Source organism: Oncorhynchus clarkii, chromosome 30, assembly GCF_045791955.1.
Source record: "Oncorhynchus clarkii lewisi isolate Uvic-CL-2024 chromosome 30, UVic_Ocla_1.0, whole genome shotgun sequence".
NCBI lineage: Eukaryota > Metazoa > Chordata > Actinopteri > Salmoniformes > Salmonidae > Oncorhynchus > Oncorhynchus clarkii.
Genome location: NC_092176.1, coordinates 16,762,594 through 16,786,487, shown reverse-complemented (window position 1 = coordinate 16,786,487; position 23,894 = coordinate 16,762,594). Strand labels below are relative to the sequence as shown.

Below are 23,894 nucleotides of genomic sequence, written 5' to 3'. Positions count from 1 at the left end.
TGTTGAAGAAGCCATACACAGCCAGGTGGATGTTTTTTCTTGTCTTGTTGATGATCTAGTCTGGATCCTTATTGTTAGTTGATATTAGGTTAGTTGTACCACTGCATTATCACTGTACAACTGCATTATGAAAAAAAGCGGTATTTGTACAAGGTCTTTCAAAAGATCATAGAAGATAAAGATCATCATAGTGGATATATAACTGTTCCAGATCTACATATTACATTAGTTCTCACAGAACAAAGAGCAGTGATGAAAACTTTCAATCTTAATCTATGCCGACTCTGACATTGCTCATCCAAATATTTTATACATTCTTAATTCCTTTACTTTAGATTTTTGTGTATTGTTGTGCAATTGTTAGATATTACTTGTTAGATATTACTGCACTGTTGGAGCTAGAAACACAAGCATTTTGCTACACCAGCAATAACATCTGCTAAACACATGTATGTGACCAATACAATTTGATTTGATTTGAAGGGGAACTGCAAACAATTAAATGGGAAGGATACTTATGGGAAGGGAAGGATGCTTAAGGAAAGAAAAGGATACTGATGTTCAGTTGTGAGGTATTCAGAGGTGTGATGAGCTGAGCCAGTTGAAGCGTGCAGTGAGATCTAGCCTCCGGCAACAAGGATTATCACCATGCAAGTCAGGACAGAGCTCCTCACATTGTTCCTGTTATAGAGGGTAGATAATGCCGAGTACTAGGCTTTGAAAGTGTGTCTGCAAGTCATGACAAGGAAGTGTGTGTGCGCGGAGAGAGAGTCAGCGGGAGAGCAAGAGAGCATACTGTGCTTTGTGATTTGTCTCCCACTCGTGTCCTTCGGAAAAGAGGAGGAAGAGGGAACCGTCTCCAGGAAGACACTTAAGTTAACAAACTGAGGAGAATAGAGGGCAGGGCACTCTGCTGACCCAGTTGGCTGCAATATGCCCTGTATAAAGTGACCTTTAACCGTCAGTCTCCTTTGTGATTTAGAAATAAATAATACATGATGTCAAGCCCCTCCTCTCACGCCACCTCCCTCAGTGTGGATGTTGTAATAAACCTGCAGGGGAAAAATTCCACTTACTCCACCCAACACACAGCCTCAAGGAATGAAAAATGACAGGAATAATGTTAATCATCTCTTTATTTAAAACGTGAGCTCAGGTTGAGTCCTAAAATCCTAATCATGAATACATGCACATACTGTACACTACCAGTCAAAAGGTTTGGAAAACCGACTCATTCAAGGTTTTTTCTTTATTCTTACTAATTTCTACATTGTAGATTAATAGTGAAGACATCAACACTATGAAATAATACATGTGGAATCATGTAGAAACCAAAAAAGTGTTAAACAAATCAAAATATATTTTATATTTGAGATTCTTCAAAGTAGCCACCCTTTGCCTTGATGGCAGCTTTGCACACTCTTGGCATTCTCTCAACCATCTTCATGAGGTAGTCACCTGGAATGCATTTCAATTAACAGGTGTGCCTTCTTAAAAGTACATTTGTGGAATTTCTTTCCTTCTTAATGTGTTTGAGCCAATCAGTTGTGTTGTGACAAGGTGGTGGCGGATACAGAATATAGCCCTATATGGTAAAATACTGTATTATGGCGAGAACAGCTCAAATAAGCAAAGATAAACAACAGTCCATCATTACTTTAAGACATGAAGGTCAGTAAATTCGGAATATTTCAAGAACTTTGAAAGTTTCTTCAAGTGCAGTCGGAAAAACCATCAAGCTCTATTATGAAACTGGCCCTCATGACCGCCACAGGAAAGGAAGACCCAGAGTTACTTCTGCTGCAGAGGATAAGTTCATTAGAGTTACCAGCCTCAGAAATTGCAGCCCAAATAAATGCTTCACAGAGTTCAAGTAACAGACATCTCAACATCAACTGTTCAGAGGAGACTGTGAATCAGGCCATCATGGCCGAATCGCTGCAAAGAAACCACTGCTAAAGGACTCCAATACTAAGAAGATACTTGCTTGGGTCAAGAAACACGAGCAACCAGTGGAAATTTGTCATTTGGAGTCCAAATTGAAGATTTTTGGTTCCAACCGCCATGTCTTTGTGAGATGCAGTGTGGGTGAATGGATGATCTCCGCATGTTTATTTCCCACTGTGAAGCATGGAGGAGGAGGTGTTTTGGTGTGGGGGTTCTTTGCTGGTGACACTGTCTGTGATTTCATTAGAATTCAAGGCATACTTAACCAGCATGGCTACCACAGCATTCTGCAGTGATACGCTATCCCATCTGGTTTGCACTTAGTGGGACTATCATTTGTTTTTCAACAGGACAATGACCCAACACACCTCCAGGCTGTGTAAGGGCTATTTGACCAAGAATGAGAGTGATGGAGTGCTGCATCAGATTACCTGGCCTCCAAAATCCCCCGATCTCAACCAATTGAGATGGTTTGGGATGAGTCGGACTGCAGAGTGAAGGAAAAGCAACCAACAAGTGCTCAGCATATGTGGGAACTCCTTCAAGACTGTTGGAAAATCATTGCAGGTGAAGCTGGTTGAGAGAATGACGAGAGTGTGCAAAGCTGTCATCAAGGCAAAGGGTGGCTATTTGAAGAATCTCAAATATAAAATATATTTTGATTTGTTTAACACTTTTTTTGGTTTCTACATGATTCCATGTGTGTTATTTCATAGTTTTGATGTCTTCACTATTATTCTACAATGTAGAAAATAGTAAAACAAATAAAAATAAAGAAAAATCCTTGAATGAAAAGGTGTTCTAAAACTTTTGACCGGTAGTGTACATTTATTAGGATATAATGCAGAGTAAAATGAAGTTCAAAGCAATTGAGGGCCCTTTTATTAACTGCGTTTCCAGTATACAGCCAACACCGAATTTCACGTGCACCATGAGAATGCACCTGTAAATTCTTTCAATGCATAAAAAAAGTTGACTCTAATTCAAGCATGTTTTTTCACAGCACAAGAAATACCCGACTACCCATGTACCTTTTATCAGATATGACTTGGGAAAAGGCCAAAGTCTATAAGCTTTTCTTGGCTCTTCATATAATTTTTCTGTCTCCACTTCCTTTATCTTGAGCTTGCTGGGGATTGTCATTTTGTGTTTGTATGTTGGTTCACGTAGTAAGACTGTCTCTCTTTTCGCCCCCGCCTGTCAATTCTCTCAGCAATTTATAATTACGACTCCAGAGGCGAGCAGGAGCTGTCTCTCCAGGTGGGAGACACTGTACATATACTTGAGACATTTGAAGGTGAGCATGAACAGTCTAGCCTCACTCACATACAACAAGCTGTTACACGTTAAGGAACAGTTTGCAACACTCTGGAACTTTGTAAAACATTGAACCAAGGCTGTGCTCAATACCAGACATGCATGGAAAATTATCAGCGATGTTTAATGAAATGCTCTTGAAAGATGGAACAGTCAATATCAGCATCTGGATCGAGTTTGCCCTCTTCTCATCAATCTTATCTTATCTATTGTATTTATCCCTATATCTCTGTCATGTCTCTATTTCCATCTATCAATCTCTAATCTCCCCAGGCTGGTACAGAGGGTACACATTACGGGACAAATCACGGAAGGTATGGCAACAACCGTACATCTGTTCATAGTGTTTCATTGAAATGAGAAAATAGTTTGAAGAAGAGGTTTATGTTTCATCTCACAGGGCATTTTCCCAGCCTCGTACATCCACCTGAAGGAGGCGAAAGTTGAAGGGACAGGGTAAGGTGTCACTCATTTCATGTCATGTTATTAGACATGCATTGTATTTGGGATATCTGGTTATTTCTTTCCTTCCCCCTTCAGCCAACAGGAAATAGTTATCCCAGGAGACCTACCACTGGTACTGGAACTCGGTGCCACTCTGAGGGAATGGACACAAATATGGTACAAGCTGTATGTGGTACGTGGTAAATATTAGTTTCTTATCAATCTCCCTACTTGCATTTTATTCACATTACCCTTATACTGTTATCCAACTCTGACATTCACTCTGTTTGGAAAAGTGTGATTATGTAAGTCTGGGTGGCTGTGATGATGAATATGACTGTTTGTTTGACAGAACAACAAGACCACTCTCTTCAGGGGCGTACAGCAGATGGCCTACAGCCTCATCGAGTATCGATCTCAGATAGTGTCAGGAACATTACCCAAGGATGACCTTGTGGAGCTCAGGAAGAAAGTCACAGCTAAGATTGATTATGGAAACCGGTATGAATTGTACTCTAATTCCACTGTGACATAAACGTGCTTGTAAAGTCATTGTGCTAAGAATATGCCCTTGTAAATCTGTCTAAAACTATATGGGATTCTTTCTGTACAGGATTCTGGGTTTGGACTTGGTGGTGCGAGATGACGCGGGGAACACTCTGGACCCGGACTGCACCAGCACAGTCAGTCTGTTCAGGGCCTTTGAGACTGCATCCCGCAGTATAGATGACAGAATACAGGAGGAGAAGGCATGGGCTAGCTGGTGTTTTTCTCTCTCATTTGTCTCTCTGACTAATACTGGTTGCCCTGCCAGTGCATTGTGTGTTCGCTCATATAGTGTCTGTGCTCCTCTGTAGACCCGTCTGCAGAACCTGGAGATGAGGCGCCAGTCCCTGTTCAGCACGGTGCACACCTACAGTCTCTTCGTGAACCTCAAGAACTTTGTGTGTAACATCGGGGAGGATGCAGAGCTGCTTATGTCACTCTATGACCCTGACCAGTCTGAGTTCATCAGGTCAGATATCAATGTATTCAATTCATTGCATTATAGTAAACCAGATAACATCACTGCCAATACCATTTTCTGACACCATAAAGAAGTTTTTGTCCCGTAATCATGTGTATTCCATGTCACATATATGCAGATATTGCATAACATTAAATCACCCTTTTGATATATTTGTGTATCTTGTCAAACACCGAAAAAAGGTTGTTACAGAGTGGCTATAGTGAGGTAAGTGAGTTGGGATTCCTGATTTGTTTATGTCTGCAGTGAGAACTTCCTGGTGCGCTGGGACAGCATGGGCATGCCCAAAGAGATTGAGAAACTCAACAACCTGCCTGCCCTTTTCACGGTAACAGATGAAACCCTCCCTTCTACTTTCTGTCTTTTTTCACTGTTGTAAATGTAATAAACTAGTAGCCATGTGGCCTGACAGATGGGCAGTGACAGTCCTTGGATGGGGCATGCTATGCCATGCCATTTATTTCCTCAGACAGGCTCTGAACTGCTCACATTAAGCTTTATGTAAGCAGATTTGCATAAGATATTGAATATTTTCTGCCAAGAAACTTTAATTGTACTTGCATTATGTAGTTCTTATCTTTGCATTAAAATTCTCTCCTCCAATCTGGTCAGGATCTGAGCAGCAGTGACCTGATTAGGCCACGTCTCTTCCTCGTCTGTCAGATTATCAGAGTGGGCAGCATGGAGCTCAAGGAGGGCAAGAAACACACTGGAGGGTTAAGGAGACCATTTGGTGTGGCTGGTGAGATGTCTTTTAATGCTTCACTATATTTGTTTGCTCACATTCACACATTCAATTCAATGGAATTCAATTAATCTGAGATCAGAACACTTCCCATACTCCGAGTTTGAGTGAATGGGTAAATTGACAGCCTAAATAAAAAGTTACAGTAGGAATCCCTGTCCTTGATAAAAGCCAGACACACCCTAAGCACACCTGCACCTGCTTACCTTCCTGACCCCTAAAACACTTCCAGGTTGTGTGCCTCGCCAAAAGTTTTTAACAGCCCTCTTTGTTTTGAGTGAAGGATTACATTTCTGTGTTGGATGAGAAATGGTTTCCTCGGGTGTCACAACAAATGGATTGAACCCAGAATCATTGGGAACAATAGAGAGCTCTCATTTCCCTCAGCTATTTCCTAAGAAATGACACATTTTGAGAGAAAGAGGAATGCCGACTGAACCATCTATTGCAACACAAAGCTCAATGTCACGCAGACCGGCCTGCTGGAATCCTACCTATGCTGTTTTTGTGGAATTCTCTTGTTCTCATTGCTTCTCTGGTACATTGCAACAGGTGTGTGAGGGCCATATAACTAGTTTTCAAACACAAACGACATTGTGGCTCTACTCTGTAGTTTACTTAATCAGAGTGAAAGACCTCTGCTGTAAAATAGCTCGAGCTGGGAAATCAAATACCAAAGATATTAAAGTGAGGCCATGCTAGCAGCAGCAGTGGCAATAACTAGATAATTGAATTGATATCAGCTTATTATATTAGCCATGGCCCCCTATCACCACAGCATTCACAACGTCATCGTCTCTGTCCACAGTGATGGACATCACAGATATCGCCCATGGAAAAGCAGACGATGAGGAGAAGCAGCATTTCATCCCCTTTCAGCAGTGAGTGTTTTAAAATCTCCAACAGCCTCTGCTCATTTTCACCCTGTGTTAGTGGTCCCCACTCCCCAGTCCATTTGAAATCAACCTGCTCTTATACCATTATAGTCAAATGACAAATGGCTTGAACTCTGTTAGGATACAGCATTATGCTTTCTATTGCTATACCATACTGTAGATCAAGTCTAAGTTTGTTGTACAGTGTTAACAAAAATGCAACTGGAGACTGTTTACCATTCCTTCTTGGTCACATGCACTTTTATATTTTGTGGATTTTCACCTCCAGTATCTTAATATGCTTTTCGTTGCTCTATGTTTTGTGATCAATCCACGTGTCAGTCCCACTTTTACAATCTATTTCTCCCCCTCCTATTCCTTCCCATTTCTCTCAGGATAGCTATGGAGACCTACATCCGTCAGAGGCAGCTCATCATTTCTCCTCTCCTCCCATCCCGGGTCATTGGAGAGAACGAGCCTCTCACCGCCGTCTTCAACAAAGTCATTAACACCCGGGAGGTCAACCACAAGGGCCAGGGTAAAGAGAGACCTTCACTGACATGATGTGGCAACAACTCGCCCAGAATATAGCAGAGTAGAACAGAATATGAAATACAAAGGAATATAACTCAGAAGGGGCTTTTGAAATGTGGGTCATGGTTCTAAATAGGACCTTTACAGGTTGTGTGAATCGATTCTGAACATTCTGTTACCGTGTCTGTCTTACTAACTTTGTCTTCATTGACGGGCCCTGTTGGGTTCTCAGGACTGTTTGTGACACTGAAGCTGCTTCCTGGTGACCTGTCCCAGGTCAGGAAGGACTACCCTCACTTTGTTGATCGCACCACCGCCATCGTCAGAAAGATGGGCTTCCCTGAGATCATCCTCCCAGGTGCCATAAGTTTACATTTTCATCTTCTGTAGCTGAATTGTCTGAAACAATGGGTTGCATACTTTGTAGCTGCCTTTACAGCAGTGACAGGCAATAGATCCTTGTTTAGTATTAACCAACTAATTCTCCTCTAGGGTATGTGAGGAACGATATCTATGTCACCTTGCTGCAGGGGGAGTTTGACCGTGGTAAAAAAACGTCACCCAAAAATGTTGAGGTGATGTTGAGTGTTCTAGATAACGATGGCAATCTCATGGAGGTAAGGGTGCCGTCCTAACATTTATACGTGCTTCCACCTTTCTTTCTTTAACAATTTTGACCTCAAGTATTGCATGTCGGTCATGTAGGTTGGTTGACTGTAAGACAACATTGTAGTTCAGGGTTTATTATAAAATGACCCCAATTAATGTTTACATGGGATGTATAAAATGTTCTTATCTGCAAAAAAAGTATCCTATGTTTGACTGAAGCTCATTCCATCCCCTTGAATAGAAAGCAATATTTCCTGGAGCTGGATATGATGGGATCACAGAATACAAGTCTGTAATTTACTACCAGGTCAAGCAGCCAAGCTGGAATGAAACAGTCAAGGTACAGTTCACTTACCAGCATCCCAGGTGTTTCTGTCAGGACTCTCCTCATGGTGGCTCAAGTTCAGCAATTACTTTTCCAAATCAATTTGGCTCTATAACAATAAAACCTTTAGAGGAGATATTGGCAAGGATTGTTTCACGCATACAAAATGCTAGACAGACACCAGATATGACTTTCTCTGTCTATAATCTTGTCATGATACACTCCTCTCCTCATCCTTTTCTTCTCCCCCTACAAGGTGACTATTCCTATTGAAGATGTGGGTCGCTGTCATCTCAGGGTGATGTTTCGACACAGATCATCTCAGGACTGTGAGTGCCTCACATTTCTAAAAACACTCGACAGCCGGGCAGCCTGCCCTAACCCTCTGGGAGCTGGTCAGCATGAGTATAAATGTGTTCCTCAGTTGGTTGATTGGGTCCCCACTGACATGACTGTGTTTCCTTTAGCTAGAGACAAATCAGAGAAGCCGTTTGGCATGGCGTTCGTCCGCCTGATGAAAGGAGACGGAACCACGCTGAGAGACGGCAGACATGACCTCATCGTCTACAAGGTGGGACCAGCACACCAGTCTGTTACTGTCACTAGGGTTGTTAAGAGAGGGTATATTACTGGAAACTTTTGAAGTTTACAAGCAAGCTACCAGAGTTTTGGTATCTTTCAAGGATTTGATGTAATCTATCACAAGACAATGGCCCTTTTGGTTACTTCAAATGATCACAGGTGTCTGGAATTGTCTCTGGCCCTCTTGTGGCCTTATCACATATGAAATAATTAAATAAGATTATATAAAAAATATATAACGGCAAAGCTGTAAAACATTCGCCTAAATTTAAACTTAAAATGAAATTTGAATACCATTGGTGTTTAATATGAGGGTTTCAGCCTGATATATTAAGAGCGTTGGGCCAGTAACCGAAAGGTCGATGGTTCGAATCCTCGAGCTGGCAAGGTGGAAAAATCTGCCGTTCTGCCCTTGAGCAAGGCAGTTAACCCTAACAACAAGTGCTGCCCGGGCGACAATGATGTGGATGTCGATTAAGGCAGCCCCCCGCACCTCTCTGATTCAGAGGGTTTGGGTTAAATGCAGAAGACACATTTCAGTTGAAGGCATTCAGTTGTGCAACTGACTAGGTATCCCCCTTCCCTATAAAGATTTCAGTAACATTGGTAAATTACCAGTAGCGTTGCAACCCTAACTGTCACAGACCCTGTATGATGTAGACATCTTGGTGGAACCAGAAGGTTCTGATACATTTGACTACAGTTGGAGATCTTTCTTTCCCTGTAGGGATTATTTTTCATTATCGATTAAATAGTGAAGTAATTATATTTTACATAAAATAAAAAGCTCCCTAGTCAATGAATATCAAATTACATATCAATGAATATGTTTTAGTATTATATATATATATTTTTCTCTTAGGTTGACGCAAAGAAGTCTGAGGATGCAAAAACATACCTGACTCTGCCAGGCTCCTGGGCTGAAGTGGAGGAGAAGGAGAGGCAGACAGGGAAAACCTTTAACCATTCAGGAGTCATCCCACTCACCAAGGACAGCTTCCAGATTGGCACTCTCACCTGCTCCACTAAACTCACCCAGAATGGTACTGTTGTAGGACACAATCATCTCTAATCTATAAGCACCATGGTGGAAATGGATATGAAACAATATCTTAAGTATCAAATACAAATCAGAGTGGTGTTGACATACTCATTCAAGTTTATATGAAATGGGTCAGTAAAAGTGATATGCTGCTGTTCCTCTGCTGTTTTCCAGTGGATCTCCTGGGCCTGTTGAACTGGAGGTCCAACCCTGAAGAGCTGGACCAGAACCTGCAGCGCCTGATGGAGGTTGAGGGGGGGGAAATTGTCAAGGTGAGTCTGACTGCTCCAGAGTTAGCATTCTTAACTGGCTTTACATACAAGGACACCCTAGCCTAATGCATTTGTCTTTTGTGGTCTTAGTTTCTACAGGACACACTTGATGCCCTCTTCAGTATCATGATGGAGACTTCAGAGGAGGAGACTTATGACACACTGCTGTTTAATGCTCTGGTGAGTTCTGTACTCGTGGGTTACTTACTTGCATTAAGTTATCAGGGTTAATGGCATCTGTCATTAATATACCAAAAGACAATTGTATATTAGAAATGATTAATGTTACACTATTTTCTAGCAGGATTCTATATTACACCGGTTCCTGACTGTGCGCTGCATTTCTTCTAGGTGTTCATAATCACACTGATTGGAGACATCAAGTTCCAGCACTTTAACCCAGTACTGGAGACATACATCAACAAGCACTTCAGTGCCACTCTGGCTTACATGTGAGTCGAGCTCTCTCCTTTCTCACATTTTCATCTCTATGCCGTTCATTTTTCCTTCCTCCTGTTTTGACACCTCACCACCCATTCAGAATTCATTTATATGTAATTACTGGTGTGCCTGAGTTCCCTATTCCATTTATTTTTCAGGAAGCTTACCAAGGTTCTGAATTACTATGTGGGCCATGCAGATGAGCCTGTCCTAACCGAGAGACTGTACTCAGCCCTCAAAGCCCTCAAGTACCTGTTCAGGTTCATCGTGCAGTCCCGGGTCCTCTACCTCAGGTATCATAGCCGTGACCTTCCTTCCTCATGCATACTAGTACATTTGCGAGACAATATTAGTTTGTTTGTGAAATGAGCAATGTCCCTATTTTGTTTACTCAGATTCTATGGGACCAGTGAGGATGCTTTCTTCAACTCCATACGGACACTCTTCCTGTCCTTCAACACACTCATGGACAGACCGCTGGATGAGGGAGTGAAGATAAAGGTGAGTTGGTTTAGGGGAGAGAAACTGGGATTGGCACTAACATGGTACTTCATCTTCTTTAATGCACACTTTGTTAGCATGGCATAGCCTGGTAATGCAACATTTACTGTGTTATTCTGATAATTGTCAGCTGTTCAAACCAGCTTACCCTTTCTATGTTTATGGAAGCCTTATGCTGGCTTCGTGAAAGATAGTTGAAGTCAAGTTTGACTTGATAAACTGCAGAAGAACGTGAATTAAAACACTTTCGAGCTGACTAGAGCTGTAAAACACAGAAGCCTTATCCAGTGATATTTCCCCCGTGTTCTTTTTTAAAGACTTTTGAGACCTTCGTCTTTTTCAGGGGGCGATACTAAAATACCTTCCCACCATCATTAATGACATCAAGAATGTCTTTGATCCTGTAGAGCTCAGGTAACTCCTTGTAATGACTTTTCAACTGTTGAATCTGCAGAAATTATACTTTTTCCTGTATATAAAATGTCCTTGTCTCTTTCTGAATTTCATCCTGTCTCTCTCACTAGTGTTCTTTTGACTAAGTTCATTGAGAGCATCCCTGACTCTCAGCTGGTGCGCCAGAAACTTGGTTGCATGTGTAAGATGGTGGAGAGTGACCTTTTCAAACAGTCAGGTACTGTAGCACCTCTCTGGCTCAAACATAACTTTAGAATGATCTCTATTTAAAAACAGAACCACAGGATGACACATTTGAATAGGCTCTATTCCTCTTTGACCCCACAGAGTGTCGAGATGTCCTCTTGCCGCTGGTGACAGACCAGCTGAGTGGGCAGCTGGATGACCACTCCAATAAACCAGACCACGAGGCTTGTGTTCAGCTGCTCAGCACTGTGCTGGACAACCTGGACCGCAAGAATGTGGTGAGTGGCTACTGGCTATAGCACACCTCTATCTCTGCAATTAGACACATTGAAATCCGTGACATCCATAACTCTTAACTGGATTGGTTTTGATACATTCATTTTTGATCTGACCTGTTTGTGTCCCAGGGTCCAACCCGGGGCCATGTCCAGCTGATAATGGAGCGGCTGCTTCGCAGGGTCAATCGCACTGTCATCAGCATGAGCAGAACCTCCACTCTCATTGTAAGACTCATACTCAGTACTCTGACAGTTCTTCATCTAACTCAAAAGAAAAAGCCAAGTTATTTTCAATTGTTCATTTGGAAATGATTTATTTTAAGTTTCCATGTACAAGGCACAGTCCTGAAAAGCTGCTTCTATGCATCCTATAAATAACTTAGTCGGCACTTATAAGCATACAACAATGAATGATAGCTTATAATTAGCTTCAAAGCATAAAACATGTTATATGTGGGAACCTAAAGTAGTTTTACAACTAAGGTGACTGATGCTCTGTTATCTCAATGGCAGGGTCATTACCTAGCCTGCATGACCGCCATCTTGAAGCAGATGGATGACATGCACTACGCCCACTACATCAGCACCTTCAAGACCAGACAAGACATCATTGTAAGTGGGCCGGCACACCTCCCCTGCCCTGGGCATCGCTCTTCCTGAATCATCCAATCGATAGCTGGCATTCAACCACTGGTGCTTGTAACTGCTCCTGAAGTGATTATTGTTTGTAGACATTTCATGGGACTGACTTGGAACATGTGAGGATCTCCCTGTCCTTGCATCTGTACTGAACTGTGTGGGTCTAATATGAGAAATGCAAGGGGACTGCTGTGCATAGTTCAGCATGTTACTAATCGGTCAGAAACAGAACCCCACATGTTTGTGCAGACATGAGATGCATACATCTAGGTACTTCCACTACAGGCAAGGTAACTGTTCTCTCCCTGGCCCACTACAGGACTTCCTGATGGAGACATTCATCATGTTTAAGGACCTGATGGGGAACGTTTTCCCCTCTGACTGGATGACCATGAACCTCCTGCAGATTGGTGTGTTTCTGCGGGCCATCAACCAGTACTCTGAGGTCCTCAACATGTACTTCATGGACCAGACCCACTTTGAGCTGCAGGTGGGTCTCCAGTCGCCACCTTCTGATGGGGTGGACAAAATACATCCGTGTCTCTCTGCTAATGTCAACTTATTTAGGTCAATCATTGTCCCAATGTCTGTGTAAAAACTATCATGTTTTATTTTTTAGCTCTGGAACAACTACTTCCACTTGACTGTTGCATTCCTTACCCACAAGTCATTGCAACTGGAATCCTTCTCTCAAGAAAAACGGAATAAAATACTGAACAAGTATGTTTTTTTTTTCTTTGGTTCAATTAGTTTAAATACAAATTCCCTTAAACTATTAATACAAAATAAACATTTCCACAGAGAACTGAATTTTATGTATAAGAAATAGTGCTGTAAGTTCGTGTGCATATGCTCTACAGTATATAGTATAATTCTATGTTGTGGTTACAGGTATGGAGACATGAGGAAGAGCATTGGCTTTAAGATCCGAGATATGTGGTATAATCTTGGTAAGTACTGTCCGGGGGTTGTTATCTCTGTAAGACAGAAACTCAACAAATAAAGACATCTATATAATGGCCTGTTCAGTGGCAAAAGGCTTTGAGGACAAGGTTTTATTGCCTAGTTTCATGGTGGTGGCCTGCTTTTTGTTTACCGCTTTATGAGTTTACTGTCCTGTTGTTTGCATGAAAATGGAGAGCCACTTACTGCCCTTTCAAATGATTTTGCTTCTGACTTTATGCATCCCTCAGGCCCCCACAAGATGAAGTTCATCCCGGCCATGGTGGGGCCCATCCTAAAGGCTACCCTGGTGCCTGAGCCAGAGCTGAGGAAAGCCACCATCCCCATCTTCTTTGACATGATGCAGTGTGAGCACAACTTCACTCCCAGCCGCACCTTTAACATGGTGAGATAGCTGCCCACGGTAGTGCTTCCTGTCTGGCTTTACAGTATCACTGTACACAGAGGTTCCCAGCTGTATTTGGCTGAGCAGATTTATTTTGTCTTTCTGTACCTGTAGTTTGAGAATGAGCTGATCACCAAGTTGGATCAGGAGGTAGAGGGAGGCCGTGGGGATGAACAGTACAAAATCCTGCTGGAGAAAACGTAAGCACCCTGACAATAAACCTGCCAATCATTCAGAGGCTAATTCCTTTTTCTTATTAGTCATACCTCATGATTTCATAGTCGCGACCTAAATATGGACTATATAACTCCCTTATTCATTGACATTTTGCATTGTTGGTATTGTGTAGACTACTGGAGCACTGCCGGAGGCACAGATACCTGTCTCAGTCAGGGGAGGAGCTGGCTCTGCTGCTCAGCAGTCTGCTGGAGAAGCTACTGGCCTACCGCACCATCACACATGACGAGAGCCCTGAGCTCCGCATGAGCTGCACCGTTAACGTCCTGGTATGCCCTTACAGTACATCACTAAGAGACAGGAGAGCCTACCAGGTGCTAACTAACACCTCGGACTGGTTTATGTGGAACTCAAACTCTAATCAGAAAGATTGAGCCACACTCGCCACCTCAGAAGAATATTATATCAAGATGTTATGTTTCTACATTGAACCAATTGATTTTAACCCAAAAAATATTATCAAACAATTGTACAGAAGCTGAGTTTTGCAGCTGTTTTTATTCTGGTTGTGACAGAACTTCTACAAGGAGAAGAAGCGGGAAGACATTTACATTCGGTGAGACCGATGATTCAATGTATACTCTTCTTTGGATCCCATTTTGTTAGCTATCACTCTGGAGAAACAGGAAAAAGTCTCTGCACACTTCCAGTCAGATGCAAATGTATTTTCATTATAGCTGGGCTTTCGGGTCAGCCGACCTTCTTCAGAGCAAGGTCGACTGACCGAAAGCTCAGCTATAGTCAAATAAATGTACATCTGACTGGAAGTGTGCGGAGACTCTTTTTTCTTTGTTTCTCCAGTTTTGCATTTTACCTCCAGCACCTTTACAAATCAGCTTTGGGTGTGCGGTAGATTCTACCTACTATCTGTTAGATATCACTCTAAAATACTGACCTCGTCCTCAGGTATCTGTACAAGCTCAGGGATTTGCACCTTGTCTGTGAGAACTACACGGAGGCAGCATACACCCTGTTACTTCACGCCGAACTCCTCGAGGTCTCAGTCAAATTAACATTCAATTCGACTTTCAATGAAAACAACCGTCTTTGGCTTATTTCCCTAAAATGACAGTTAACATACTATGACATACATTACTAGAAAACTAAATGCACTTTGTGTATTGTATATATTGCCCTCCTCAGTGGTCTGACAAGCCCTGTGCCCCACATCTGATCCCCGGTCATGGCAAACATGTCTGGACCCAGCAGGAGCTCAAAGAGAGACTCTTCCAGGAGATCATCTGTAACCTGGACAAGGGCAAAGTGAGTTCCCACCCTCACCCAGTGACCCTATTAGGAAGCATGATGTACATATGTGGTCAAATATATTGTCACCCTTCCACTTTGAAATGGAGCAGAATGTTCTGTTTTCTCTTTTCAAAAATTGTTGAATTTTTACCTTGTAAAGTAGATAATGTTGGGACTTTTTATGAAATGTTTTGGTTCTGTGCTGTTGTGAATCAAACAAATACATGTATGAACAACAAAAGTTTTTTTCAATTTCAACTTATTCGAGAAGAAATTGGGAATTGTGCAAGGGTGCCAGTATATTTCACAGCATATGTAGTCAGAGATGATATGCTACTTACCCCTGAACATACCATATGAGCTACTGTCAGAAATATTTGTGTCTGTTTCATTTGCTGCAAAAGAAGCTGAGGGCCATATTCAATCAAACATGGGTACCAGATTTCTGGGTTAGGCTAAACATTTCTACTGTTCACCACAGTACATCAACGATGAAACCTGCTGTTAGGGTTTGATTGAAAAGAGGTGTTAGTGATGGACAGATGGTGATGTCTAAACCATGTTCACATCTCGTGTCTTTTTACCAACTGCTGCATTTATCTGTTCAGATGTGGGAGAAAGCCATTGAGATGGGTAAACAGCTGGCAAAGATGCACGAGAACCAGATGTTCGACTTCATGGAGCTGAGCCAGCTGCTGGTAAGAGGACTTATCATTTGCTATCGTGTTTTAGTCTGAGATTTAATCAAAATATTCTCACTACTAAATAGAAATTGTCCCTAAAACATGCAAACAGTAAAACCAAAAATGATTATCCTCTTTAGTTTTTACATGTAAAAAAAAAAATGCTTGTGAAGGTTCCACTTACAATGCCAGAAAGGGATAGCCCACTGCGAATTTAGTGTGAGGCCTTTTCAATAGGACTAGTTCAACTGCTGTACTAACCGGCTTTTCAGTGCCCACAAAGACTAGGAGTTAATTATGCCAATAAATTGTTCACGATACATTGTCAATGGCTAGGACGACCATGTCTTGTCTAAGACAGAAAGTCATTTCAGCTAGCTCAATCCAAATGACAGTGATAGTTGAAGAAAAAAAACAACCCATTACTGCAGAAACAATTTGAGGAAATGGGGAAGATATCAGAGTTGCTGCCACACTTGTGTCAAACCTTTTTTATCCAATAGTCCCACTCATGCATACAGACATACTGGCATCTGCCATTAGGAAGTAACATTCAGTTAATTATGCAGTGATACTCTATTTTAAGTCATGTTTTTGTAAATACTGTGTCATCGTGGTATTCAACAGTCCTGCAGTGGGGTTGTACAAAAACATTGTTTTGCTGCACTGCTATGAATCTATGTTCATTATGAATCCTCCATTTTTGACACTTAATTAAGTTAAGTGCACAGGGAACTGGTTAGCTTCTACAGTATTTTAAGTGTTTCCTGTTGTATGTTATCTTTGTTCCTGATTGTGGCTCTGTTAATTTAGCTCAATGTCACTACAGCCTCTATACTCTCCCTACTGTTGTACACAGAAACAGCAAGCCCAGTTCTATGAGAATATAATGCATGCCATGCGGCCTCAGCCAGAATACTTTGCTGTGGGATACTATGGCCTTGGATTCCCCACTTTCCTCAGGGTAAGATTATTACGTATTTTCAGAAATCCAGCCTCCATAGCACATTTCAAGTTCTGTCTCATTCGCCTGAGATATTTATATTTATGTGCCTTTTATTCATTTTAGTTATGGAACTCTCCATGAAATGAAATGATAGTCAATATTAAAAATGTTTCACGGTGATGATGTAGCATGCAGGCGATACTAGTTATCAGTTGCATAAAGCAGTGGGGGATTCTATGGATTGAACACCTTCCATGATCTTGTCAGGTTCCGGTTAGAATAGCCTTCATTTGGCAGACGCACGTCTATTTCTACAGTGCAGTGGCACGTTCCTGTCGACCACAGTCCATCTTTGACATCTTCTGTAGCATGTCATTCAATAACAAAGTTTGAATTAAATCCTATCGTTCACATTTAATTTGCTACCGTATATGGAGGCTCACCATATCTGTGAACGGATTTGCTCATACAGAACAAAGTGTTCATCTACCGTGGTAAGGAGTACGAGTGGCTGGAGGACTTCAGTCTGAAGCTGCTGTCGCAGTTCCCCAACGCAGCCAGGATGACCAGCACAGCGCCCCCTGGGGACAACATCTGTAACTCCCAAGGACAGCGTATCCTTTAGGCCTGTTGCAGCATGCCCTCACGCTCCCAGCTATGAATGCTATTTAAATGTTAATTGGTGTTAATGCTTCTAGTCAGGACATTATTCAGTTGATGTATTTCCCATTATAGGTAAGTCTTATTATACCTTTCTCAAGGACAATTTTGAGCCAGTAATACACTGGCCCCCGTCTCCGTTTCCCCCTACAGCACTAAAAAGGTTTTCGTTTTTTAATAATACACAGTCCTATCCTTACATGCTCTTCACAGATATCCAGTGTTTTACAGTCAAGCCAGTCCTTACTGTGCCCGCCCAGTTCAAAGACAAGGGTGTTCCTGAGCAGATCCTGAAGTAAGGAACACAACAGCTTGTGGTTGAATACATTTTCTTAGTTCTTACTCATGCAACTCATTTGTTTGTCCCTCTTCCTCTCCCAGCTACTACAGAACCAATGAAGTGGACCAGTTTCAGTATTCCAGACCCTTCAGGAAAGGCGCAAAGGACCCCGACAATGAATTTGCAGTGAGTACCTGGCACACAGCTCAGACTCACCATGCTGCAGAGCCCTAACAAAGACAAATTCCTCCATTCAACGCACACACTCTAAACTCAGGAATGTAGCCCTTTTCCAATCAAATGCATTTTTATTTGTCACATGAAATGCTTACCTTCGAGCCCTTAACCAACAATGTAATTTAAGAAATAGAGTTAAGAAAATATTTACTAAAATGAACTAAACATTTTTCTTTTTTTAAGTTACACAATAAAATAACAGTAACGAGGCTATATAAAGGGGCTACCGAGTCAATATGCGTGTAGGTAGGGATGAAGTGACTATGTATAGATAATAAACAGTGCATAGCAGCAGTGTAAAACAAGGGGGGGGGGGGGGTGTCAATGTAAATAGTCCGGGTGGCCATTTGATTAATTGTTCAGCAATCTTATGGCCTGGGGGTAGCAGCTGTTAAGGAGCCTTTTGGACCTAGACTCGCTCCGTTACCGCTTGCCGTGCTGTAGCAGAGAGAATAGTCTGATTTGGGTGGCAGGTGACAATTTTTTGGGCCTTCCTCTGACACCGCCTAGTATATAGGTCTTGGATGGCAGGAAGCTTGGCCCCAGTGATGTACTGAGCCGTACGCACTACCTCTCGATGGTGCAGCTGTTGAACTTTTTGAGGATCTGGGGACCCATGCCAAATCTTTTCAGTCTCCTGAGGGGGAAAGGTGTTGTTGTGCCCTCTTCACGATGTCTTGGTGTGTTTGGACTGTGATAGTTTTTGGTGATGTGGACACCAAGGAACTTGAAGCTCTCAACCTGCTCCACTACAGCCCCGTGGATGTGAATGGGGGTGTGTTCGGCCCTCCTTCTCCGGTAGTCCACAATCATCTCCTTTGTCTTGCTCACGTTGAGGGAGAGGTTGTTGTCTTGGCTCGACACTGCCAGGTCTCTGACCTTCTCCCTATAGGCTGTCTTACGTTTCCAGTGATCAGGCCTACCACTGTTGTGTCATTAGCAAACTGTTGTAGTCGTGCTTGGCCACGCAGTCGTGGCTGAACAGGGAATACAGGAGGGGACTAAGCACACACCCATGAGGGGCCACAGTGTTGAGGATCGGCGTGGAAGATGTGTTGTTGCCTAACCTTACCACCTGGGGGCGGCCCGTCAGGAAGTTCAGGATCCAGTTGCAGAGGGAGGTGTTTAGTCCGAGGGTCCTTAGCTTAGTGATGAGCTTTGAGGGCACTGTGGTGTTGAACACTGATCTGTAGTCAATCAACAGCATTCTGACATAGGTGTTCCTTTTTGATTAGCAGTTGAATACAAGAGGTTGTTGCTCAAAACATTTGTGTTGTTGACCATTCAGCCGTCATATTTTCCGCCTCATGTTACAGACCATGTGGATCGAGAGGACAACTTACATCACAACCTATCACTTCCCAGGGATTCTCAAATGGTTCGAAGTGAAGTCCATCTCTGTTGTAAGTGTCATCATCATTACTGATAGAAATCACAGTAATACAAACTTACTGGTGTTAATGTGCTGTATGTTTAATCCTAAACACTGTTGAGGACTCCCTACCACCCATAGCAAATAGTTCCTACTCACCCAATTTGGTCTTTTACACTTTGATGTCTCCTCACCTCTCCTGGTTTTCCTACTGGTCAGGAGGAGATCAGCCCTCTGCAGAATGCTGTGGAGACCATGGAGATGGCCAATGAGAAGCTCAGTAACCTGGTGCAGCAGCAGGCCTGTGACAGCTCCACGTCCGTCCACCCACTCTCCATGATGCTCAATGGCATTGTTGACCCTGCCGTCATGGGTGGCTACTCCAACTACGAGAAGGTTTCACTTGACTATTACTACCTAGGAGCTTGAATCCTATACAATTTTGTTTCACATTTCATTGAAGATTTGTAACCTGATATTCTTATTTTCTAGGTCACTGTTATTTTAGTTAGTATTTAATGTGCATATGACAACATCTTCATGTCTCAAAATGCTAAACTTGTTTCCACCCCTTTTCTGTCTCTACAGGCATTCTTCACTGACACCTACATGCATGAACACCCAGATGACCTTGAGAGCATTGAGGTCCTCAAACATCTTATTGCCCTCCAGGTAAATTGTAATTCTCTCCTTGTTATTGAACCTGTACTTAGACATACAGTACCTGCTATAAGAACAGAGGCTCCCTCCTCCTCTCCCCTCAGATCCCTCTCCTGGCTGATGGCATCCGAATCCACGGAGAGAAATCCACGGAGCAGCTGAAGCCCTTACACAACCGCCTGCTCACCTGTTTCTCAGACCTGCGGGAGAGAGTGGAGAAGCATTACGGCGTCATAACCCTGGTCAGTTTCCAATGGCAAACTCTTATTTAATGTAAAATTGTGCCAAATTTAGCTATTGGCTCCTCTGCCTCCCTATCAAACTTCCCTCATTCAAAGCAGAGTGTACATTATATTGCTGCAGGACCATAAATCTTGCTTAAGGCACTCTATTGTTGTTAGTGTTTTGCCTGTCATTCCGCTTAGTCCCTGCCAAGTTTCCTGATGATGTTTAATCCCATTTGTGTGTCCCAGCCCTGCTCTCTCACTGAAAGGAAGAAGAGTCGTGTGGGCTCCGTAGTGATGCCCTACATCCTGTCCTCCACCCTGCGCCGCATGTCCACTGTCTCCACCACCTCCTCAGGCCTCTCCAGCGGCTCCACCTCCTCTAACGGACCCTCCCGGCCCTCCTCCCAGGAGTCAGTCCCCCTCCTCCATCCTATCTCCTCCTCCCCCGGAGTCAGTCCCCCTCCTCCTTCCTCCCCCCTCCCCGGAGTCAGTCCCTCCACTCCCTCCATCCTCCCTCCCTCTTCCAAGGAGTCAGTCCCCCTCCTCCCTCCATCCTCCCTTCCTGTGTTTGTCTCCCTCTTGGGCTAGTGTAGTCTGGTGTAGTCTATTTGTGTTGCTATGTTTGTCAGGAATATTTGTCTGTGCTTTTCCACATCTCACAGTGTGACATTCTGAAGTGTTGCACATGCCAGTATAACCATCTAACTGTACACCTCCCCCTTGTCTCTCTCTGTCCTGATATCCATCATCAGTTCGCTGTTGTCCCGTGACACTGCCAACGATCGCCGGGCCTCGATGTTGTCCCGCTCTGAGGATGACAACCGGATCGGTCGAAAGAACCGAAAAGAATGGAGTGTGAGCAAGTCACAGGTTTTGGTGGAGAGACAGCCAGACATAGATGAGGTAACTACAACTGTTTTGGGCTCCTGCACTAAGGCACAAATGGCTAATACATTCGCAGTAATTACTTGACTGTGATTTCAAGGAGGGCTGTATCTTTGTACTCTACTCCTTAGCAGACCCTTCCAGAGAAGCCGCAGAGACCCAAAAGTCTGCAGTTTGGGGATCGTCGCCTGACCCTATCTCTGTTCCAGGGTGTTTCCTCTCACCTCAGCCTTGACAACCCACTCAGCCCCCTGCCAGCCTCTCCTCAGACTCCTCACAGCTCCAGTATGTAGCTTAGTTACACACAAGGCATACCTACAAAGCAGCCTATCCTACACATCCTTAAAGAGATGCTTACAGCTTCACTCTGCACACAGACATATAGAACCCTGTGCAGGATATCTGACCTCTTGTCCATGTAGTTCACACACAAATAGTTTTAGCTGTCATGCAGCCTAAAATGTGTGTGTTTTGTCACTCTCTCTCTGCAGCTTATTCATCTCTCCCCGGTGATAATGATGCCACCACTGACACTCCCGGAACACCCCCACCCATGCCACCAAAGAAACATCCCCATGAGATGTTTGACATCTCCCAAAACTCCCTTGAGGTATATCTTCACTGAAAACATCTATATTTTTAGTAAAATGCACATTGTGGAACAGAATATTTTTAACATGATAATTTTTTCCCCGGTCTCTCCATAGTTCCACCCTCCTCTGCCTCAGAAAATTGACAGCAAGCCCCCTCCACCTCCTCCTAAAACCAGGAAGTCTATGTTCCCTGGCTCCTACGAGAATAATCCTCAGTGAGGATCCTCCACCCGGACAGCCCCTCTCATCTGGTTCAGAGACCTGCTGCCTGGGAAAAGGGTTTGGGTCACCTTGTGGTACTGTAGCACTTTATTACAGTACTATTTCAGGACCAGTACTTTTACCTGTTATGTACTTCAGAATTACATGTCAACAATGGATATTTCTGATACTTACTACGAGTTATTCCAACAAGCTGGGTACGTGTTGTGTGTGCCCTGTGAATCTCTAAGAAACAGAAGCATAATTGTTTCCATACTAAAGTAATTGAATGGTATGTTGTAAAATGGAGTGTGACAGATGTCTTTGTAAGCCGTGGTGCATTGGGTCACACGCCTTTTCATATTTTGAGGAGAGTCCATTTATAGTCTAGTTTCCTGGGAATGGGGAATTGGATGAAGGTGGATTTAATTCATGATTTGGGAAGTGTATATATTTCTGAAAAAGCAATAATAACAATGACCTTAGCATATTTCCCAAGGGTCTTTGAGATGATGTTGTATATAGTGTAGTATATATTTTGGGAATATCACTGCAAGGATAAGGAATGACCAAAGCTTCAATTTTGTCTTTTGTCATTATGTGTTGGAATCACACTGGACTATTCATAATTTCCAGTGCCTGTTTTGGGCATTCGTCAAGAAAAGCACAGGCGGTGACTGCATTTTCATGTTTTATTATGTGATATAGCTAGGTGAAAACCTTTTTATATTAGAATCACTATTGCTGATCAAGAGCAGGGAATTTGTGGTCTGTGACTGATTTTCAACAGACTTTGATTCTATTGTTGTTGATTATATAGTCTAAATCTATGGTTGCGACCCTGGATGACTTTTTGGTTCCCTCGACCCAGTCATAGATCATAGGTTGTACATGCGTAGGAGTCCTTTTGGAGGGAATTGAGATTTGTAATCAAAATGGAACTTTCCCCCAAATACGTTTGTGGACGATAGTCACATTGAATAACCTTGGCTAACTCATAAATACTGAGTAACTATGCATTACATATGTGTGTGATGAAAGCACACTAAGATAGTACCTCAATGATTTCAGAATCTTTAGAGACATGCACTGGAAGGAATTAATGTAAATTAGATTTTTTTAAATTGTATATTTTTGACGTTTTATAAAAAACAAAATACTGTATGTCTTGAACTCATGCTTTCTATACAAATTTGCTTGATATATTTAGCAAGTTGTCATTTTAACACGGTATGGCACAAACTCAATAATCTGTTTTAAAGTTGGCAGGTATTTTTTTTCTCCCAAGTCCTGGTGCATTTCATAGCTTCATTTTATTACGCTTTTATTGATTCATTGTTGTATTACTTTAACTTATTTTAAAGATTTCAAGTTAATTGGTATGCGTTCATCAAGCAACTTGAGTTGGACAGATAGAGACATGGTCATTTACATCGGTCTACTTTCAACAGTGAAAATTTCAACTTGATTTATATATCAATGTATACATTGTCTTTTATTATTCGGTTTCATATAGTTGTTATTTTCAAAACAATGCAATGCTCTCTTTGTCCTCTGAATTGCTCATCTATGCATGTAATCTTTCAGAATTTCAGAAATGACCTTTTCATGTATGTAGTGCAAGAATGAGTCAGTATTTTAGTTTAGACTATTTCCAGGGATCAAAGATATTTTAGAAGGGATCTAACCCTTTTTAAATGAGTTTTTCTAACAATGATCAGAACAAATATTTGTAAAGAGATTTAAAGCTTTATAGTAGCATGAAGAGATGTAATATATATATTTTTTACCAATAAAACTTGTAAATCCGACCAAACAAAAATAAAGAATTTAACAAACTGCTCTGTTGAAGGTATTGTTACAGAAGGCTAGACAACCAGTCTCTGTCCTCAGCAGAATCATTATCCTGTACTCATATCTATTGCCGGTGTCATCCCTTATCAAGGACATATCAGGCACTAGTTGGGACTTCATTATATATTTTTTGATGAATAATTATGCGATAATTGAGAGCATAATGAAGGACCTTGACGTCTGGTGAGATGGTATGACAGTGAGATTCTTTTCATTCTGTCACACAAAGCCTAATTTTAATTCTGGTAAATAGTGATGTGGAATGTGAGAATTTATGTCTGGCAG

General features: G+C 42.3%; 1 protein-coding gene across 2 annotated transcripts in view; it reads left to right on the top strand.

The window, feature by feature from the left end:
* LOC139389412 (dedicator of cytokinesis protein 5-like) overlaps positions 1–23,596 on the top strand; it is a 33,053-nt gene extending 9,457 nt beyond the window's left edge. The window contains exons 2-51 of one of the 2 annotated variants that reach the window (XM_071136155.1): positions 3,161–3,244; positions 3,538–3,578; positions 3,665–3,720; positions 3,805–3,901; positions 4,061–4,209; positions 4,322–4,457; positions 4,566–4,723; positions 4,982–5,063; positions 5,348–5,477; positions 6,289–6,361; positions 6,751–6,893; positions 7,122–7,247; positions 7,382–7,506; positions 7,740–7,838; positions 8,080–8,152; positions 8,291–8,394; positions 9,268–9,448; positions 9,622–9,719; positions 9,810–9,899; positions 10,071–10,171; positions 10,319–10,453; positions 10,556–10,661; positions 11,005–11,075; positions 11,186–11,292; positions 11,403–11,539; positions 11,669–11,764; positions 12,053–12,151; positions 12,498–12,668; positions 12,798–12,898; positions 13,070–13,128; positions 13,372–13,526; positions 13,641–13,726; positions 13,876–14,032; positions 14,279–14,319; positions 14,670–14,760; positions 14,907–15,026; positions 15,620–15,709; positions 16,554–16,658; positions 17,113–17,254; positions 17,514–17,595; positions 17,682–17,766; positions 19,134–19,220; positions 19,409–19,585; positions 19,778–19,861; positions 19,954–20,091; positions 20,323–20,486; positions 20,829–20,979; positions 21,093–21,246; positions 21,453–21,571; positions 21,669–23,596. In XM_071136155.1, the coding sequence (XP_070992256.1) occupies positions 3,161–3,244; positions 3,538–3,578; positions 3,665–3,720; positions 3,805–3,901; positions 4,061–4,209; positions 4,322–4,457; positions 4,566–4,723; positions 4,982–5,063; positions 5,348–5,477; positions 6,289–6,361; positions 6,751–6,893; positions 7,122–7,247; positions 7,382–7,506; positions 7,740–7,838; positions 8,080–8,152; positions 8,291–8,394; positions 9,268–9,448; positions 9,622–9,719; positions 9,810–9,899; positions 10,071–10,171; positions 10,319–10,453; positions 10,556–10,661; positions 11,005–11,075; positions 11,186–11,292; positions 11,403–11,539; positions 11,669–11,764; positions 12,053–12,151; positions 12,498–12,668; positions 12,798–12,898; positions 13,070–13,128; positions 13,372–13,526; positions 13,641–13,726; positions 13,876–14,032; positions 14,279–14,319; positions 14,670–14,760; positions 14,907–15,026; positions 15,620–15,709; positions 16,554–16,658; positions 17,113–17,254; positions 17,514–17,595; positions 17,682–17,766; positions 19,134–19,220; positions 19,409–19,585; positions 19,778–19,861; positions 19,954–20,091; positions 20,323–20,486; positions 20,829–20,979; positions 21,093–21,246; positions 21,453–21,571; positions 21,669–21,773 (5,561 nt within the window). In that variant the 3' untranslated portion in view covers positions 21,774–23,596. The remainder of the gene's footprint in view (positions 1–3,160; positions 3,245–3,537; positions 3,579–3,664; positions 3,721–3,804; positions 3,902–4,060; positions 4,210–4,321; positions 4,458–4,565; positions 4,724–4,981; positions 5,064–5,347; positions 5,478–6,288; positions 6,362–6,750; positions 6,894–7,121; positions 7,248–7,381; positions 7,507–7,739; positions 7,839–8,079; positions 8,153–8,290; positions 8,395–9,267; positions 9,449–9,621; positions 9,720–9,809; positions 9,900–10,070; positions 10,172–10,318; positions 10,454–10,555; positions 10,662–11,004; positions 11,076–11,185; positions 11,293–11,402; positions 11,540–11,668; positions 11,765–12,052; positions 12,152–12,497; positions 12,669–12,797; positions 12,899–13,069; positions 13,129–13,371; positions 13,527–13,640; positions 13,727–13,875; positions 14,033–14,278; positions 14,320–14,669; positions 14,761–14,906; positions 15,027–15,619; positions 15,710–16,553; positions 16,659–17,112; positions 17,255–17,513; positions 17,596–17,681; positions 17,767–19,133; positions 19,221–19,408; positions 19,586–19,777; positions 19,862–19,953; positions 20,092–20,322; positions 20,487–20,828; positions 20,980–21,092; positions 21,247–21,452; positions 21,572–21,668) is intronic. The other variant, XM_071136156.1, reaches the window with a different exon arrangement.
* Positions 23,597–23,894: the final 298 nt, after the last annotated feature.